Below are 19949 nucleotides of genomic sequence, written 5' to 3' on the forward strand. Positions count from 1 at the left end.
TTTGACAAATCCTATCACAGAGACCCAGAGATGTTGAACCCGTCCAAGGTGGAGTTCCGGTACTTTGGTAAACCTCATCACTGACACGTCATGATGCGGTCGAGCTCATTGCGTGTGTTTTGCTTGGGCAACAGCTGAGAAGAGCTTACACCGAAAACACAGCCTTCCAGATCTTCCTATACAGCATATCACATACATCTCATCTCTTGTGCCAAGTCCATTGTCGTGAAAGATATCTCTCAAGAAAGTCATCACTCGCCGGCCGTCTGTCACCACCGAGCTTTAAAGATCTACGGCACATCCATCCACAGCCTACCGCGCCTCACCACAGCAGTCACCCACAATGTGCCACAAAGCAGCATGCCCCGTTTGCCGTAAGTTTGAGGTTGCCGGCCTATCACCTGAATACCATCCCTTCCATCCCTTCCAAGCCTTCCTGACCCTTCCGCTCCCTTGATAAACGACGTTCAAAATATCCAACCAACCAACCAACACGCCCTACCTACCTATCAATCCCATCCCCAACACTTGAGCATCAATCCCGCCTTACCTACCTACCTACCTACCTACCTCACCGACCTTACCTTCCTTACTTACCTAACATCTCCGTTCCTCTGCTGACTTCGTTGATGATGATGAACATGCCCGTAGACGGCGTCACCTGGATAGGCTGCGGCAACCACGTTCCCAAGGTGATGGACGGCGTGCCCAAGGAAGAGTGGTGCAAGTGCGAGCCCAAGATCGAGAAGGACGGACATCAGTATCCGCCTAAGGGATCGGTGACGGGGGTGTGTATTGTTTTCTGATTCCTTGTGTGGTGTTGTTTAGGTCTGATTCCTTTTTTGAGGTCTGCAAGAAACTTTCCCTGTTGTGGTTTGGGTCTTGGTTTGTTTGTTTGTTTGTTTCTGTTGGCGGATGAGAGGCCTTTTGGGTGAAATCTTGGCTGACTTTGGTTGTTTACTACTTAGGACCTGCTATAGTCTGCTTGGGAGAGGTAGCTTGACTGGTTAGAATGAGGAGGGCGTGAGGTAACTTGGTAAAAAGAGCTGGATGAGTTAAGACACATCGTGGGGGTCTTTTGTATCCTACGTAAACGGAACTGGACGCCATTCGAGGTGGAATACATTCGGGCGATTAAGGCACAGAAGAGTCCCCGAAACTCAAATTCTTCATGAAGCCATAAGTCTTTCAGTTGTGCACCTGCTGATCCCATTGCGTATGCGTTCTTTCCGAATTTCATTGACCAGGTTGAAGGACTTGTCCCGCCTCTCATCCAGTTCATGTTGAGATATTATAGAACGTCAAATGGAAAATGACGGTATGGCCTTAACTCGAACAGCGTATAGCCACTCGACTAAGATAGATCACAGCCGGAGAAGCCACCTGAGACTTCAGTTGTAGCGTTAGTCTCTATTGTGAATGTATACTGTCGCCAACTGCAATTCTATGAGTTAATGTGTTGTGGAATCTCGTGGAAATAAAGTTGGAAGTTGGAACAATAAATCGAAGCCCTGGAAGAGACCCCGAATGCCAGAGACGCAGAGGGGCAGCGGGACTGGCGGACGGGATGCACGGAAATGGAGCCCATCGATTTGCAAATCGACCCAAGAAACCAGGTGAATATCTGGCTGGTTGGACAGCGACTGATTTTCGATCAATGACTAAATGGTATAACGGGATCTTCATCCCCTTATCGCCAGCGTCAGCTGTCCGTCAGCGAACATTGGAAGATTATAAAAGAACCTGGCAGCAAATCTCCGCCGCGCGGTCGTCAGATGTTGCCGCAACTTGGCACATGCTGTTCAGTTCTGGAGCAGTTCTGGACCCGCGATCTTCAATGCGACAATCCGCTGGCATCATGGGTTATGGGCTGTCCGGCTGTCAAAAAGGAATATCATTGTCGTGAACTGCAATCTCCTAGTGTATCTTCCGGCAATGGTCAGACATGTCGCTGAAACGATGGCGGTGGATTTGGAAGAATCGAATGGAGTAGAGCTTCTAAAATCGAATGCGAGATGGAAGAACGGCAATGTTCCTTGGAAGATCCGTTCCAGGGGAATGGGGTCTGGCAGCGCCGAGCGGAAGGGTCCCGTTTCATTTATGCAAGCTATTTACGATTACGATACCGTTATGTCGAGGACGTCTCATTGTTATGCAAGAGTTTGGTGAAGCCTACAATTGTACCTGGTACTATGTATGCTGGGTAATGGATGGTAATGTATGTTGAATACACGGGCAAGTATAGAAGATCATGAATCAATTACATCAGTTGACTATTGTCCTCTCCGACTTTCTGTAATTCACTGTTGAACCAGCCAATTATGACCTTCGTCTCATAAGCCTTGCTTGTTGTGAGAATTACCTTTCTGTGGCGATGATACCCTGCAGAGCTACGGGGCAAGCCAGCTGCGGCTGGTACATTAGGTAGAAATGTGACTTGTGCAATACCGACATGACAGCTACGGTACCCAAACCACGGCCTTACATGTTAATGCATTCACATTGAAGATTGACCCCTTTTGACATATATGAAGTTTCTTTTTGTTTCCGTGAACAATCTCTGGGTGTTGATAGTCTCTATATTGCTCAAGTTGTTGAATGTTCTTTGTCTGGCCTCGGCTTGCCGTTCCCCAGTTCCTTTGGCTTTGTCGTCATGATCATCTATTAGGTAAACCACATGGCTGGGGAAAGGGAGGTTCCTCAGCCCAGCCCCCCACCGCGGCGGTTTGACGGAATCTATGCTGGGGAATGAAGTTTTCCATATATAGGTACTGTATGCTACTTCCCACAAACCCAGTCCCCATCGGCAACGGGAATAAATGGACGAAATAGTATCCGACTGCCAGCCGACGGAGACGGGGTTCGGGGTGTCGGCGACGGAGGCAAGTGCAAAATCTAGGGTTGGCCTGGCCATGCTCGCAACTGGCGGGCAAGGGCAGTCAGGCACATGAAACGGATCTCGGCAATGCTAGTGTCCGTTCCTGACTTTCCTGGTCGCCAGCACTAAAGATGATGTGTTCGGGTGCCAAGGTTGTCCCTATCAGGCTCGTTCGCGAATCGAGGAAGTCCGATAGAACAACGTTGTGTTGCGGCTTTGATCCGGAGAGAGTCTCTTCTGTCGATATCGCCAAAGTACAAAAAAGGTTGATGGCAGATGGCAGTCCATCTTTTATCAATCATCATTTACGGTAGGTTAAGTCTGCAAAAAGCTGGGCATGCATAGGCAGAGTGAGGCACTGCCCGTTAGATGCATGAAAACCCCAACAGCTGGTTGGTTATACAGTAGATTGCACCCTTGAAGTCTCCGCAGGGTTGCGGTAAGAACGAGGGATGCTTCAAAATTCCGTGTGAGGACGTTCTTGTGCATGTTGTGCCTCAAAACTGTGATCATTCCCGTTCCGACAACAGCACTAATCCTCCCGAACCAAGAGTCCGAGATGTCCAGTTAGGTATTGTTGGGTCAACACCGGTGCGCTGTGTTACTGGGTTCCCGTCAAAGGAGAGAATAGTGTACATATTGTTGATAATGTTACATATGGAGGCACATGAGCCGAGGGAGTGGTGATACCCACGACGACTGGCGAAGGTGATCGATTGGCCACCAGCCTCTTAGCCTCAGAAAAGAGAGTCCGACCTTAATTGGCATTCTCCATCGCCAAGAGGCCTGGAGGGTGCTTGAGCCTGAAAACTCCACAACGGGCAGTCCTGTTACAAACTCCCAGGCGTTTTCACACCTTTCTGTTGTATTATTCACAAAATGGCACGTTTCTGTCTGGTCCGGTTCCAGCATCCCGCCGCTTCTTCACATCATCGAGAGAAGGGGGCTTTGTGCCTTGGCAGTCCTTTGTCAGACTTGCAAACACCGACAAGCGACCAGTGACCATGCGACATGACGATTCGGTGATTTGCTTGGCCCACGCAATTGGATGCACTTGTTGAGAGAGTGACACCTGCCCACGGTCGTAACGGCTACGGGGTCAGGTAAATGTCCGGACGCCGCTGGATTGTGGGGACGACTTTGTACCTCTGCCCTCTGGTCCTCTGCCCCGAATCTTTCAGGCGTCGGGGCAACCAATACGGATGAAAATACATGGAGAATACTTAAGTGGAATTGAAAGGGGGCGGCCGTCGTCATCATGGCTTTACACAATGCCGCAACGAGCGCCGTAAAACAATTCATGGAGCAACCAGGCACCGACAGCCGTGACAACAGGATACAAGACCGAGGATTTCTGCGTTTAGGTAACTGTACAGGTAAAGATGGTTGAGAATTTGCAGGGCAAGAACGCCCCAGGCTTCCTCTCCCCCCCTCCCACACCTCGCCGTGCACCGTCACAAACCATCCCGTCACAGATCACAGACGCATCCATCCCTACAATTTCCCAAGATTGGACTAGATCCGCGTATTGTTAGCATTTCCCCCTTGAAAAAGACCCAAAAGCCCGTTCCTTTGTTACCCTGCAGTTTTTGACCCCTTGTCCTCCGCGCGCCCACCTATTCCAGCCCACTTTTCCACCCTCGTTGCCTCGCTCCAGAAAATCGAATCCAGCGTCTCCATTCGCTCCACTGTCTACTCCCTCCTGGCCGATGGGGCACCCGCTGGGTCTTTTGATGCAGTGAATCCATAGCAGCGCCTTCCCTCCCCCGTCAGGTGGGTTTTCTTGCTCACACCAAAGCATCCAGATCGATAGGCTGGAATTGGCCGCCCTTTATAACGAGCCCATCTCCAGTAAAACTTTTCCCTTTGCGCTTTTCATTGCCCTTTTTCGTTGTTGGTTGTTCTTGTTGCTGTCGCTGTCGCCTTGCTTGCTCCCTGCACTTGGCTGTCAACTGTTACCGGCCTGGGCTTCGCATCACAGCGCACTATACTGCACCCACCAGCACCCACCATCGCGGTCTTTCCTATACCGCCTTTGTTGTCAACCACGCCAACTACCTGAACAACAACACGAAATACCCCTTACCTCGCCGTGGTTCCTGGATTGGTGGAGTCGCTATCGTGGTCGCACACGTTAGATCCGAAGAAAACCCGCAGCCTTAGACATTTGTCTTCTATTTTCGGACCGTTAAAGCAGTCCTACCGTTCAGCCTTATACCTAATTCCCGACTCCGCAAACCGAACAAACGATGGCGATCGGAGCCTTTCTGGAGCCCGCCATTGTGGTGAGTTTCCTCGCCGGTGGCACCCTCGTCAACCGCAACACCACCTACTCAAGCTCAACTGCCTCGAGCCGGAGAGCTTCTTGGCATCCGCTCGATCAGACCGACCCCGAAGCGCAACCATCGGCATCGCTTCTGCACGACGAATCCGAGGGAGGCAGGAAAGCCAAGGTTGAGGAGGATGAGTACGCTGGTGATAGCAGGAGACCGTGGAGTCCATCGCGGTCCAGTTCGTCGTCGACGGTAGTAGAGAACCAGGCTGCCGAAAAGGGTCTCCCATACGGAAAGAGGTTCCGCACTTTGAAGTTTATGGGCTGGAAACGCGATGTCGTCACGCCGAATACCGAGATCCATCGCGACCGATTACTGAGCCGCGTCCTGCGCATGTTCCCCTTCCTCGTTGAGGTGTGGTACTGGGCTCTGATCTACTGGGTATGTAACTCCAACACTCCACGCATGCTGTTGCCTATGTCGCGTCGTATCACGATCTCCCGCATACGAGTCGAAACTAATGGTGCCATGACAGGTCTACCAACTTGGACGAGCCTTCACAGCTGTAACCCTCAAGGCCGGCACGGTCGACACTGCTCGCGAGCATGCCCTTCAAATTATTCACATTGAGCAGCGCCTGCGCATCTTCGTTGAGCCCATGATCCAGGGCTGGTTCCTTGGACACCCGACAATTCTCAAGTGGACGAACCGAACTTACTCCTTCATCCACATCCCCGGCACCATTCTCTTCCTCATCGTCCTCTTCTACGTCACCACCACTCGCCCTCGGGCCCGCATCCACGAGAATCACGGTGGAGGCGCTCTTGTCCGCGACTGGCGCAACTTCGTCAGCCACTTTGGCCCAGATGTGTACGAGCGCCGTAGACGTACCATGGCCATGTGCAACCTTTTGGCCTTTATCGTCTTCACCTTCTGGCCCTGCATGCCGCCCAGACTCCTCAGCGACCCCACCTACAATGGCGAGTACGCGAAGGAGGCCAAGTCGTATGGCTTTGTCGATACCGTGCACGGAAAGGATGGTGATAGCAGTGTCTGGACTACCAACAAGTTCTGCAACCAGTACGGTATGTTTCATGTTTTACCCTGAATTCGCAACGGACTGATTGTGCTAACCGTCTTGTCTTTCCAGCTGCCATGCCCTCCCTCCACTTCGGATACTCTTTTCTCGTCGGCCTCACCATTGCCACTGTTCCCCTCAGGAGACATGGTCGCTTCGGGTGGAAAAGGCTTGTCGCCATTTTCACCGGCATGATTTACCCTGGCATCATCCTTACCGCCATCATCGCGACTGCCAACCACTTCGTTCTGGATGCGGTAGCCGGAGCTTGCGCTTGCTTGATTGCCTGGAAGTTCAACCACGTGCTTCTCAACCTCCTCCCCATTGAGGACTGGTTCCTGCACTTCCTCAGGATGCACAAGCCCAACTAAATCAGCGACCAGTCCAAAGTCTCGAAGGACGAGATGAGACGGTTGACATGATGCCTCCTTTCAGCACGGTTCGAAGTTTTGTGAAACAAGGAGCCCACAGGGCAACAACACAACATCGAACAACAACATTTTGTGTACAGTGGTGATATGTAATCTTTTAACGAATGGTCTCAAAGCGAATGAACGAACGGGTTGGGTCGAAATATGGGTTTATAAGGGTACTCTCTCGCTACATACGGCCGGGGCCAGGACCACCTTTTCATTTCTTCCCATGTCGGAAGGGAATTTTAAAGGAAGAGCAAGGCCTACGAGCACGAGCACACACAACACTGAAGAGATGGGAGGCGGCGTTTTCCCTTCTCTCGTTACCGGGTTTTTCATATTCCCCCATTCTTACTGCATGTAATACCAGTACACTCACGGATCATGATACCCTCTCATGCTTTTTATCCTGGAGGGGATTCTAGGTACATAAACTTAATTTGAATTTTTCGAACGGCCACAAAGCAACTGTTGTCCCTCATATTGCCGTTGCTCATCTTCTATGACTATGCATGACTGCCCCTTCTCACCATCACGATCTGGCTTCTGAGGCCTCTCTTCCTTAGCCCATTGAAACGAAATCTCCACAAGATCGCGATACCCCCGGAGATGCAGCATATGTAAGTATCGATCCGGCTCCTCGTCGGTCCGTTCTTTATCAAGTAAATTAACCGGCAGCCTCACCACCAGCGGGTGATTATGCTCCCCAGAAGAAGCAGTATTGTTGTCCTCCCACCTAATCCGCACCTTCTCCAGATAAATCTGCCATCCCTCATCCAAAGCCCGTTGGTAGCACTGTTCGCTATCGACAACACTGAGAGTAGCACCATCATCACTACTATCGTCAACCTCAACCTGCTGAACCCACTCGCTCACCCCCCATCTCCCGCCCGTCCACGCCGCCCCCCTTCCACCACTCCACTGCTGCTGTTGCTGCTGTTGCTGCTGCTGCAACGCCCTCTTCTCCTCCACCTTTCTCAACCTCATCCTCTCCCTCTCCCCTTCCCTCTTCGTCTCCTCCAACCCAGCATAATACTCCAACACCACCTTCCTGATCCCTTCCCTCAGCTGCCCCTGGAAAACCTCCACCGCCTTCCGTGACGAGACGTAAAGGACTACCTCGGCTGGCAGGGCCTGTAGGGGAACATCGTTACCACAGTCCAGATCACCGAGATCTTCAGTACCCTGCCGCTGCCCCTAGGGCTTTGTCTTTGGCTTTCTTAAATTAGCGGCAGCATCGCCTAGAAGGGGCCAGGGCCGGAAAGGGGGGACAGAGTCCTCAATGTTCTCGACGGTTGGGAGGACTTCGGGATCGTGGGCACGGGCACGGGCACGGGTAGCGTCGCTGCTGGTTTTGGTCTGTTGATGATGATGATGATGGTGATAAGTAGGAAGAGGAGGGAGGATGGGATGGACAGGAGGGAGTGTTGGTCGGACAAGAGCGGGAGGAGCATGTAGAGCATGAGGAGGATATGCTAGAGGAAGAGGACGAGGGGGAGGAGCAGGTGCAGGTGCAGAAGCAGGAGTAGGAGCGGGGTCAGGATCATCGGGTGATAGTGTAACGACTGAGCGAGCTCATTTGTTGGTTGATCTTTTGGATTGGTTGGGCTTTCCTGTTACGGGACCCGGAGCTATAACTTGAGCTTGAGCTTGAGGTGAGCTGCTGAAGAAGATGAAGTCTCGGCGGGATGGGGCAAGGGGTCTGTAGGGTTGGTTTTGGTTTTCGTGTTGGTGTTGGGGGTGATCTCACGGAGGAGGGCGCGGAAGGTGATGCCTTCTGTTTCGGACCAGGGGATGGCAAGGTCTGGTAAGGGCTTCTTGACCTGAGGAGGGGGGTTATAAATCGTTGCCGTTTTTTTGAGGTGAGCTGGCCTAGCTTTGTGAAAGCTGTGGCTATAAATTCCCGTCACGGTTGTGTTATGGTGGTGGTGGTGATGTTTACATCTGGTCCGTGGCCTACAGACTGTGGATTTCACCAACTTGTATGCCATCTTGTCCGTTCATATATGTAGCAGCAGTTTGGACCTCACGGTTGCGGGAGCACCATTGAACTAGCCTCAAGAGGGCTCTAGCAGATTGTTGACAATCCAGCAGTTGCAGACTCATTATTTGGATTGACTTTCTGAATGTCTGATGTTATCATGAACTGTTGTCACAATACAAAGCAGACGGTGACAAAGGATTGTAAAGCAGATGGCAATGCAGCATACTTGCTTTCCACCTCCTCTCACGCACAAGTCGAACATGGCACAAGGAGCAGATTATTTGTTCCGTCAGCTTGGGGTCTGCTCTGAAAACCAAGCTTCGTTGTTTTCTGATGCCTTCCTGTTTGGCAGAAGCCAAAGAGTGAAAGTGCAGTGGAGTGGAAGCCGAGACTCAATTCATGGCAGTGCGTACAGTCCAATACTGGTTTGTCTGTTAGTTCGAGACCTTTGGTCAACCTTCCTAGGTGTTTTGATACCTGACCGATCTGTTTTATTCTATCACCAAAGCACAATCCTACCTTGCATATGCTATACCGGTTTTTACCTATGTCTTTTCAATTTGTATATAGCCACTCATATTGTCCTTGTGAGGTTCGGGATAGTTCAGGATGCTTTTTGTCCCCTACGTTAGGAGTACCGAGCTAACAAACAAACCAGCGTTGGATTGTAGGAGGGAGCCTATACAACACACGCGTTCTGCACTGCCGAGCTCCGTTGCTGCCTAGCTCAATGATTAAAAAGCGGAGAATCTCCCGTCTGAGCCATGGCTGGCAGCTGTCGCTCCCTGCCGAGGACAGCTGCTGATTTTCTGATTGGTAGAAACCACTTCCCGACAGCTGCGCTGCAGCTGGGGAGATAAATGCCAAGGAACTCCAGGCACTTCATCGCCTCTTGTTGGCCTTCATCCAACATCAGCCCGCTCTTGACCGACGAACGAAAGGACAATCAGTCGTTTGAGCCACTGTCATACAACATGATGCCCGAAGGAAACGGCTATATAATGACCGTGCTCGATGTCCAATCTCGTTTTCTTTCCATTCAGACCCTCTCAACTCCTCATCTTTTCCAGCTGCTATCATCCTTCCCTCCCTAGAGGTAGCCGATCCCCTCCACTACACGGCATCCAAGACCTACCCAAACACCAATTCCCCTACAATCACTTCAACGCCTAGACTCCACCCCATCACACCATGATATTTGGCTCACGGAGACATGCTACCCATGGCCACGTCACTGGGTGTTACTTCACCGAACCGCTCAATGAATGGCATCTCCAACGATGCTATCTCCCCCAGCTAGAACTCTCCGTCTACACGCACATCGTAGGCTCGTCAAGCAGAACGACTCTGACGCAGACATTCGTCAACCCTTCTGCCGAGAAGAGTATCCCAGAACTGAGGTACACCTTCCCTCTGTATGATGGCGTCTCTGTCGTTGGTTTTGTGTGCACCATCGGAGATCGTGTAATTCGTGGTGTCGTCAAGGAAAAATCACAAGCTCGCAAAGTGTACCAGGAAGCTGTCGACAGAGGCGAATCCGCTGGTCTGTTGGAACAGCTTCCCAATGCCAGTGATGTCTTCACCACCACCGTCGGCAACGTCCCTGCTGGTGTCTCTCTCAAGGTGGAGATCACCTATCTGGGCGAGCTGAAGAATGACGCCGGCGTGGATGGAATTCGCTACACCATCCCAACCTCCGTTGCTCCTCGCTACGGTGATTTCCCCGGTACTCTTCTCGATGCCCCCCAAGCCGTTACCAAGTCTGGTATCCAGATCACTGTCGATGTTGAGACGCCTAACAGCTCAAACATCAAGAACATTCAGTCCCCCTCCCACCCCATATCTGTTACCATTGGCAACACCTCCTCTGGAGCAGCTGCCGGCACTGATATGTCTTTGCAGAAAGCCTCCGCTAGCCTCGCCCTTGGCACCGCAGAGCTTGCTCAAGACTTCATCTTGCAAGTAGTTGCCACCAATACGGGCAACCCGATTGCCCTGCTCGAGACACACCCTGATATTCCCCAGCAGCGGGCCTTGATGGCTACACTGGTACCAAAGTTCAATCTCCCCTCATCACGCCCCGAGATTGTCTTTGTCTGCGACCGCTCTGGCTCCATGGGCGGTACTAGAATCGAAGGACTCAAGTCTGCTCTTCGCATTTTCCTCAAGTCCATCCCCGTGGGCGCCAAGTTCAACATTTGTTCTTTCGGTTCAAGGCACGAGTTTCTGTTTCCAGAGGGCTCTCGGTCGTACGACCAGGAGACTCTCCAGCGAGCGATGGAATACACGAATCTTATGCGCGCCGATTTTGGAGGTACCGAGATGTATCGACCACTCGAAGCTGCGTTCGAGAAGCGCTACAAAGATATGGACCTGGAAGTCTTTTTGCTCACTGACGGCGAGATTTGGGACCAGGGACAGCTCTTCACCATGACCAACGAGAAGGTGTCGGAATCCAAGGGCGCCATCCGCTTGTTTACCTTGGGCATCGGTAATGATGTCAGCCATGCTCTCATCGAAGGCGTTGCTCGTGCTGGCAATGGGTTTGCCCAGTCCGTTACCGACGGCGAGAAGATGAACGCCAAGGTAGTTAGGATGCTCAAGGCGGGTCTGACTCCTCACATCAAGGACTACACCTTGGAGATCAAGTACGACAAGGACTCTGACGCGGAAGCCAAGAGCAAAAAGGTGGGAGACGATGACCTTGAAATTGTCGATGATTTTGAAATTGTCGAAAAGGTCCACGACTCTTTGGCCATCCGTCTTGCTGAGGACAAGGCTCCCGCTGGCGCTGACAAGCCAATTTCCCTCTTCAACCCCTCAGCTGGTCTCGACACCGAGATTACCGACGCTGATGCCGACACCTCTTCCGGAGGGAAGTACTCACACGTCCCCTCAGTCCCAGAGCCTAAGATCCTCCAAGCGCCTTTCACCATCCCCCCGCTCTACCCATTCATCAGGACCACCGTGTACCTTCTGCTCTCCCCTGGCACGACACAGAAGACACCCAAATCAGTCATCCTCCGCGCCACTTCTGCCCACGGGCCTCTCGAGCTTGAGATCCCCGTCGCCGTGTTGGAAGAAAAGGGCCAGACGATCCACCAGCTCGCCGCGCGCAAAGCCGTACAGGAACTCGAAGAGGGTCGCGGCTGGCTGTACCATGCCAAGGACTCGGAGGATCCAGAGCAGAAGCTGCTCAAGGACAAGTACGAGGGCCGCTTCTCCGATACGGTAGAACGAGAGGCCGTCAGGCTTGGAGTCACCTTCCAGGTGGGAAGCAAGTGGTGCAGCTATGTCGCGGTGGAGGAGAAGGATCAGACGGAGACCGAAGTGAAGCAGCAGGTTGCTGAAACTTCCGCTGATGACAGCTCTGAGTTTGAGTCTGTCGCTGTCAGGAAGCGAGGTAGGCGTAGAAAAGCCGCCCGGATGGCTTCCTCCCCTGTCGTCGACCTTTCTAACCCGATATCTCCTGCCGGAGGAGGCCTCTTTGGTGCTCAGCCAGCAGCTGCTACGTATTCTCTGGCATCGGTTGGCGGGGGGCTCTTTGGTGCAGCTCCGGCTCCGCTAGCACTTTCTTCACGTCAAGGTAAGTCGGAGTATTCTTCTTGTAACATTCCGCCGTCGAGGATGTATTGTCTGCCGGCGCGTCACCCTTCTTTTCAAGCCCCTCCTCCTGAACCTCTCTGTTGTGGGTATTCCAATGACATGTTTTCTATTCCCACACGTGCTTTGGACTTTGCACATCGTGACCTATTTCCTTCTGGTCCCAACTTTTCAGACCTTGAACCACTTGATTCCTTGGACTCGCTTTTGCTTTTATATACTTCTGATTCTGATTCTGACAATTTCGTTCCACCTACAGCAGTGCAGGCGACTCCAGTTACAGCAGGCTTTGGAGCCTTAACCAGGTCTAACGGCTATTCAGCTGCAACTAGTGCCTTCAGGGCCACTTCCACTGGCGCAGATACGGTTTCGGGTTTCGCAGCTTCCAATAGCTCCGGCGGCAGCCTTTTCGGCGCCAATAACGCACATAGGCGGGATGCCGCCCAGCCGCAGCCACCACAGCAGCTTCCGCAAGCCCAACAACAAGCCCTATCACAACTCCAGCGGATGATGGAGCCAGACCGTAGGGCCAGCAGAAGGTATTCCAGTTACAACCCCTCCAGTCCCCCTAATCCCGTTGGTGGTAGACCCTCCTACGTCCCAGTCCTACAGGCCCACAGCCCGAGGGGCACAGGCACAACTCCCTTCGGCGCCTCAGCCTTATATAATCCAGGTAAGCCTTCCGCTCAGTCCAGCTTCTCTGAGTCCAAATATCTCACAAACCCAACAGAAGCCACCGATGTGACGCCCGAGATGGCTACATACCTCGAGCCACTCGCAGCACTCGTGAACCTGCAGCAGTTCGATGGTTCCTGGTCTTGGAGTCAGCAACTGCTCGATGTTTTGGGGCAGTCTCAGTCGACGGAGGAGAGCTATGGAGTGTCTGTTCCGAACACAAACATGCTCGCCACAGCTTTGGTGCTGGCGTATTTGGAGGTCAAGCTGGCACACGAAAAGGACGAGTGGGAGATGTTGGCCGATAAGGCTAGGGAGTGGTTGAGGAGTGAGCTTGCCAGCTCTGGCCAGCAGGGTCTCTTGTCGGTTGAGGAGTATGTGGAGAAGCTCAAGCAGGCTTTGTAAGGTGATGGATAACTTCAAGCTCGTTTTGGGTTTTTTTTTTGGATGGAAAATAAGGATTTGCAAGGTCAACGATCTGTTTTAAGGAAAAAGATAATGAACTCTTCTCGCCGAATGTTGCGTCTCTCCCCCCGTAATAGACGCCTTTCTACCTGAACCATGATGTCCATAAAGTTGTATGAAACAACCCTCTGTCCTTTTCGTCGTCGTTCCCTCACACTCAACCCTTTCGCCCATACAGCTACCCCTCACAATCTCTCATTATCTCGCATCACAGATCGGCGGAAAAGGCGGCAGATCATCACTCTTCACTGACACCTACCGGCATCTACATCTCAACATCCTACCAAAACTGTTTACGGGACTCGGCCACATGGCCTTGGCCAGCCACCTACACCGACTGAAAGTCTGTAACCTTCCCCGCTTCCCAACTATTTTTCACCGTCGTCATATTGCAGATTGAGAGTCGCTCTAGCTGGTGATGGTTACACACAAGTGCGGGCAGGGTAAGTAGTTGGAGTTGACGAGCGAGCCACATGCATACCTGCATTCTCTCCACAGTTATACCGCTGGAAAGCGAGACATCCAAACCTGATGTAAATCTATCCAACTGCTCCCGTCTTTCCGTGACACGAGACCAAGACCTTTATGCCTTCCATTTGGGGTTTCCCTTCCCAGGTCAGGTTCTTGGCACAGTTGGGAGTGTTAACATGATGCTTAAGTGCACTATATGTAATAAGCAGGTGGTTACGTTTCCCATCCGCTGCGCTGCAGTGTTGTATAAAAGTTGAGATTTCCTGGTCACGCACGCATCCATTCTAGCGGGCGGGCGGGCCATGTTCAGTTTCCCTGGTTTGCAAAGAAAGAAGGATGTTACATTAGACAACGAATGAGTGAATGAATGAACGTGGGTAAAGGATTGTGATGTTTGGTGTGACTGTGGATTGTGGACTGTATGTATGTAACCTTAACCTTGTTTACCTACCTACATGCTACCTACCTTGGTGGACGGTGAACAAAGCTTCGTTCTTCCTCCAAGCCAGGTAAGCGACTGGCTTAGTATAGGCTGATGGAACAAATTGGATGAACGGATCGCCCGGCTCGGAAAACAAGTTGAATCTTGTCCTTTGTGTGTTGTCTCATTGAAAAAGTGCTGACGGGTAGAGTAGTTTGAGTAAGGTGGGTAGGTACCTTTCAAGTATAACGCATTGCAACCACAACCAACAACACCACAGCATCCATCGGCGCACATAGAAGCACAACATAAACCAGGTATCACCATATCACCATCCACCACAACGTGGGTCTTAAAAGGTAAGTGGCTCGCTTGCTTCCATGTCTTTTTCTATACGAGCCTGCCTGCGGTTGACCGTTTCTCGGCCGAGCTATGTAGGTTTTGGACTGAATGACTGACTGACTGCCGTGGTCTTGGCCGGTCTGGAACTTGACATCCCATGATCAAGCAAGCAATAATTTTTTTGATTTTTGAGATGGAATGTTTGTGGTGTTTGGATACATATGAAGCGAAGGTGGTGACGTTATTTCCAACAATCCCCACGAGAGACCGGACTGCACCCCATGATCTCGGTACAGTAATTGGCTTGGAGTGGATTGGATTGGATTGGGAGAGAGCACAGTGGAGATCTTCAGATCTAACAATGCCCGTGTGCTCATCATCGTAAATGGTCCGTATCGTATATAAACTAAACCTTGTTAAGCTAACGGACCCCAAGACCGGCGATCCTAAATTGGAAAAAATTAGTTGGGGTTGTTTGGTGGCACTGACGTACATACATACCTCTACCCTATCTGCTATCTGGCCGGCATGGCATGGGCATGGGCATGAGTCGAGTAACCCATCTTCCTGTTGGTTGTGATGCATCGCCAGTACGTAATGTAAGGTACACTACCTTACCTACCTACTGAACCGAGACAGACAGACGAACATCATGTGCCATCCCATCTTTTTTTGAAATCATGAGCGAGAGGGGAAGACTGCAAACCGATGCAACTTGGTAGGTGATCAGGCATATATGGTACTTGCTCTCACCTCCCACGAGATCCTTGAATTTCCAAAAACTCTTGAGAAACTTCCCCCCTTTCTACATCCTCATCCTCATCCATCCATCCCCGGCGACCCTCGGCGTTAACGGTAAACCCGCAGGAAAGACCACGATGACAACCCTTTCCCTCCTCGCATTGTCCCTGAGCGTGCTCACACTGACGCCCCTCTCCCTCGCATCCGCCATCCGTCAAGGCGCAGCAAACCCGCCCAAAATCCCCAGCGGACCTAACGGCACCGGAGGAGGAGGATACAGTAAACCCCAGCCCTACGCCCCTCAACCGGCCCTCCTCACCACGGAATGGACCGCCTCCGTGGGCTCCGATCCCTCTAAGCACTGGGCGCAACATCCGCGTCCACAGCTGAAGCGAGATGATAAGTGGTGGCAGAGCCTGAACGGAATATGGCGGTACCAGAATCTCAATTTTGCGTCGTCGGCAATGATTAACAGGGACATTGAGAATGTTACCCCTGACATGAAGTTGGGAGGAGAAGAAAAGTACGATGGTGGTGGTGGTGCCGATGGAGTACTTGAAGAGAAGGAGACGCTGATCCCGTCTTGCATTGAGAGCGGATTCAGCGGTTTGGCCGAGACGAACGTGACGGGGATGTATTTCAAGCGGACGCTGGAGGTCCCGGACGAGTGGCTGAGCGAAACTGCCCATGGAAGGAAGAGGAGGGTGTTGATACACTTCGAAGCAGTTGATTACGAGGCCATGGTGCACGTGAATGACCACAAGCTGGGGCATAACGTGGGTGGGTATTTCCGGTTTACGGTCGATGCGACGAACGCGTTGAGGAAGAAGGAGGAGGGAGGAAATGAGTTGCAGGTTTTGGTCCGGGATACCACTGATGAGCCGGGCTCATACACGCCGCATGGGAAGCAGACGAGGACGCCGTCGCATATTTTCTACACCCCGTGCACGGGGATTTGGCAGTCTGTGTGGATGGAGAGTGTCCCGGTGGATAACTATGTCAGTGATCTGGAGGTTGCCGCTGATATGGAAGGGAAAGGTGAGTGAAACTAACTTGTGATGTGTTGTTGGAGGTCTATGCTGACGTCGACTCAAAGTGACGATGACGGTGCACTCCAGCAGTAACGCCTCAACTTCGGTGAAAGTTTCTGTACTTCAGGACGGTCAAGAAATCGCAACTACCGATGCCTCGTCGGACCAGGAGTTCAGTTTTCAAGTCACTAGTCCCAAGCTTTGGTCTCCCGACTCCCCAGTGCTATACAACATCAGCGTAACAATGGGCGACGACCAAGTTACAAGCTACACCGGTTTCAGGACGATTTCAAAGGGAGTAGTCAACGGAATCCAGCGGCCGCTCTTGAATGGCAAGTTCGTCTTCCAGTTCGGGCCCTTGGACCAGGGATACTGGCCGGATGGCATCTACTTGCCTCCCACCGAGGAGGCGATGCTGTACGATCTTGACTTAATCAAAAGTCTGGGGATGAATATGGTTCGGAAGCATGTAAGTCTTTGTTCCTTCGTTCCCCCTAAATAGCTTGGAGTAGACACTCACCCCTTCAACCAGATCAAAGTCGAGCCCCAGCTCTACTACCATGCCTGCGACAAACTCGGCCTTCTCGTCATCCAGGACATGCCCTCCATGCGCCCAGCAGCTAGTCAGGCAAATGACTTTCCCACACCCGTTCAACAAGCCGAGTTTGAGCGCCAGCTCAGCGTCATGGTGAAGCAGTTCAAGCACCACCCCAGTATTGTCACTTGGGTGATCTACAACGAGGGCTGGGGCCAGGTCCACAACGACGGCAACTACCCCGAGTTCCATATCACTGACGCCATCCGTGCGCTTGACCCGACAAGATTGATCAATTCGGTCACTGGCTGGTTCGATCATGGAGCTGGTGATTTCCACGACAACCACCACTACGCCAGCCCTCAGTGCGGTACCCCTTGGCATAGCAGTCCCAATACGCCTTATGACCCCAACAGAATCGGCTTCCAAGGTGAATTCGGAGGAGTCGGGCATGTCCCGGAATCCATAAAGTAAGATGCCGTTTCCTAATTCCCTTGTCGTGGCAGCATCACTAACAGACTCGTGTCCAACCCCAGCCTCTGGCCTGATCCCGCCGCAGTGGCCACAATTCCCGAGACATACGAGCTCGCTGCCGACCTAGATGCGTACAACTACCGCACCCACGTGCTTCTTGGCGAGTTACGCGACCAGGTGGAACGATATGCGTGCAGCGGCGCTGTGTACACACAGACGACGGATGTGGAAGGCGAGGTGAACGGCCTGGTAACGTATGACCGTCGCGTGGTTAGGGTCAATGTTACGCAGTGGAAGAGTGATATACAGGCTTTGTATGACGCTGCCGAAAAGAGGGCATCCTGAAGACTGTTCTTTTTGTTTCTTTAGTTTAGCAAGGCCAGAGTCGGAGTGCTCACATATTCAAGACTTACACACAAAGAGGACTAAATGGTGGTTGATAGTTTCCAGTGAGCATACATGGAGTTAGAAAACGATCTGCATGGAATATGGAGGAAGCACATAAGAACTAAAACTAACCTGGGAACAATGCCGTGTACCGTGATGGCTCCACGTATTTATTAGTGGCCTGCATCCATTTCTCTGAACCTAGTTAAATACGTGGGGTTGACCATTGGACTGGGATATGCTGATCATTGAGTATTTACAATACAATGCTGGTTTATTTGTTAGTTCGGTATACCTATTATACTGGACAAGATCTATCCCGAACTGTCTTAAATCTTACAATAATGGTCTTTAATAGCCAAATACTATTTGAAAAGGCATTAATAAAAGTCAGGAGGGTATATACAATATTGAATTACGCTTTTAATATGGGCAGAAAGGGATTATTTAGGCATGCAAACGCCTAGGAAGAATGGCCGGAGGTCTCGAGCTAATAAACAAACCAGGATTGGATTGTACGTTAGTAAAGCGTCAAGATACGGAGAAAGCCGTGGTGAAGTGTCTGGCCAGAGCATCATTATAATCAGTCATAACATATCATTCACCAACGAAATACATCAAGCGTCCCATGTTGGTCTTGTAACCGTAAGTCCCCTAATCCACCGGGATGAGAAAGGGAGATGCGGGTAAAACAAGAACATCAAGACCCAGTTCGTCGTATGAATGTTGTTGTTGTTATTGTTGTTGTTGCTGTTGTTGTTGTTGTTGTTGTTGGTATTGTTGCCGAAGCCCCGTCCCAGTATTGTAAACGGATTGTAAATTCGTTATTACTTCTTGTTTTCGAACCCTTCCAGGATGGCCCTCATCTTTACGTCTTCTTCCTCATTCTTGGGGACCTTGACAATGACGGGCATTGTCATTGCGAGTACCTTTCGGAAAGCCTAAGATGGAATTGATGTCAGCAACGTTTTGAGTGATCTGTGAATCACAGCAACGGTATCGCCAGAGCATACCACAATGGGAGGCAGCCACCAAGCTGCACTGCAATACACCCGGAATGCAGCATCCAGAAGTTTCCTCATCATTCGCATCACCGTGTTGGCAAACCAAAACACTACCTGTTCAGCGGAGGCATTTGAATATTAGCCAAAGAGGCTTTCCAAGGTTGTCCTTGCCAGATACCCTTAGACATACCTCGCTGAGCGCTCCCTCTGGCAACTGCCCATCCCACCTATCCTCCACTCTGTCAATCTTGCCATTGCTATCAACCCATATCTTGACTAAACTGTGAATATCCTGTTGCTTGTTGATTGACGGCAAAGTGTACTTGTTGTGGAGTTTGACCTCGATCGGGTTTCCGGATGAGACGACCTCGTGGGACTGGATTTCAACAGGACTGAACAATTGTGCAAGAGCGTACCACTGTGCGGCATATCGATTGTACCCCTGTGCCGTGGTGAGAGGGTCGATGAAGGTGGCATCAGGGTTCCAGAGGGAGAGGTGCTTGAGGGTAGGTTTTCCTTCGAAGAGCTGGTGAAAAGAAATAGAAGTCAGCATCGAAAGAGTGGGCTTGTGATATACTGTTTGGTCAGGAAGACAGTCTTACATCTAAAACAGCGCCAACAAGGATCTTGTTGTACGGAGACAAGTCGACGCCGGGGGCCTCGATGATCATGTTGTTGGCGATTCCTATTTGCTTCATGCTGGTAGGGACGGCCCCAATCCCGTTGTGGACTGTGGAGGCAGGCCTGTCCACCATTTTGATCAAAGGTATCGTTATTCTGAGTGGCAGTGATCTTAGTGGCTTCGCAACCGGTATATTGGCATGTCTCGCGGCGCGGAGGACAGGAATCCTTGAGCGAGTTGCGACTAGTGTCGATGTCATTGAGCCGATGTCGAAATGATAAAAGATTTAAATACTATGCCAATTGGTCAGCCAAAGGCCTGTCTTTGGAATGATGCTTGCTGCTTGGAAATGTGTTAAGCGAAGAGACCGCGAAGGAAATTGGAGCTGTATGATAGCATTAGGGTTGTCCGTCTCCATCTTCACAAGGAAGGAAACCACCCAGTACATGTCCCCTATGACCCGTTCTTGACGTCAATTTCGATCCTTGGGAACGACCGCCTTCTCGATTTAGCACGGACGACACCCGCTAGCGTGGGAACGAGAAACAGGTA

The 19949-nt window shown here is 51.4% G+C and overlaps 5 protein-coding genes across 5 annotated transcripts; 4 read left to right on the forward strand and 1 right to left on the reverse strand.

The window, feature by feature from the left end:
- Positions 1 to 343: 343 nt before the first annotated feature.
- SMAC4_13122 (uncharacterized protein) lies at positions 344 to 806 on the forward strand (the record flags this gene model as incomplete). Its single annotated transcript, XM_066091271.1, has 2 exons — positions 344 to 374; positions 652 to 806. The coding sequence occupies 2 exons, from the start codon at positions 344 to 346 to the stop codon at positions 804 to 806; spliced, it is 186 nt and encodes a 61-aa protein (XP_065945837.1).
- A 2988-nt stretch (positions 807 to 3794) lies between these two features.
- SMAC4_00259 (uncharacterized protein) lies at positions 3795 to 7101 on the forward strand. The gene is made up of 3 exons (XM_003351669.2): positions 3795 to 5592; positions 5687 to 6236; positions 6302 to 7101. Exons 1-3 carry the CDS (start codon positions 5128 to 5130, stop codon positions 6598 to 6600), a joined length of 1314 nt encoding a protein of 437 aa, XP_003351717.1. The 5' UTR covers positions 3795 to 5127; the 3' UTR covers positions 6601 to 7101.
- A 2440-nt stretch (positions 7102 to 9541) lies between these two features.
- Positions 9542 to 14017, forward strand: SMAC4_00261 (uncharacterized protein). Its single transcript, XM_066089403.1, has 2 exons — positions 9542 to 12902; positions 12960 to 14017. Exons 1-2 carry the CDS (start codon positions 9818 to 9820, stop codon positions 13307 to 13309), a joined length of 3435 nt encoding a protein of 1144 aa, XP_065945838.1. The 5' UTR covers positions 9542 to 9817; the 3' UTR covers positions 13310 to 14017.
- A 1258-nt stretch (positions 14018 to 15275) lies between these two features.
- SMAC4_00262 (uncharacterized protein) lies at positions 15276 to 18120 on the forward strand. The gene is made up of 4 exons (XM_066089404.1): positions 15276 to 16382; positions 16441 to 16844; positions 16908 to 17380; positions 17447 to 18120. Exons 1-4 carry the CDS (start codon positions 15482 to 15484, stop codon positions 17727 to 17729), a joined length of 2061 nt encoding a protein of 686 aa, XP_065945839.1. The 5' UTR covers positions 15276 to 15481; the 3' UTR covers positions 17730 to 18120.
- A 178-nt stretch (positions 18121 to 18298) lies between these two features.
- On the reverse strand, positions 18299 to 19656 carry SMAC4_00263 (uncharacterized protein; the record flags this gene model as incomplete). Its single annotated transcript, XM_003351672.2, has 4 exons — positions 18299 to 18712; positions 18785 to 18889; positions 18966 to 19301; positions 19378 to 19656. 4 exons carry the CDS (start codon positions 19654 to 19656, stop codon positions 18599 to 18601), a joined length of 834 nt encoding a protein of 277 aa, XP_003351720.2. The 3' UTR covers positions 18299 to 18598.
- Between the last annotated feature and the right edge of the window lie 293 nt (positions 19657 to 19949).

Source organism: Sordaria macrospora, chromosome 1, assembly GCF_033870435.1.
Source record: "Sordaria macrospora chromosome 1, complete sequence".
Classification (NCBI taxonomy): Eukaryota; Fungi; Ascomycota; class Sordariomycetes; order Sordariales; family Sordariaceae; genus Sordaria; species Sordaria macrospora.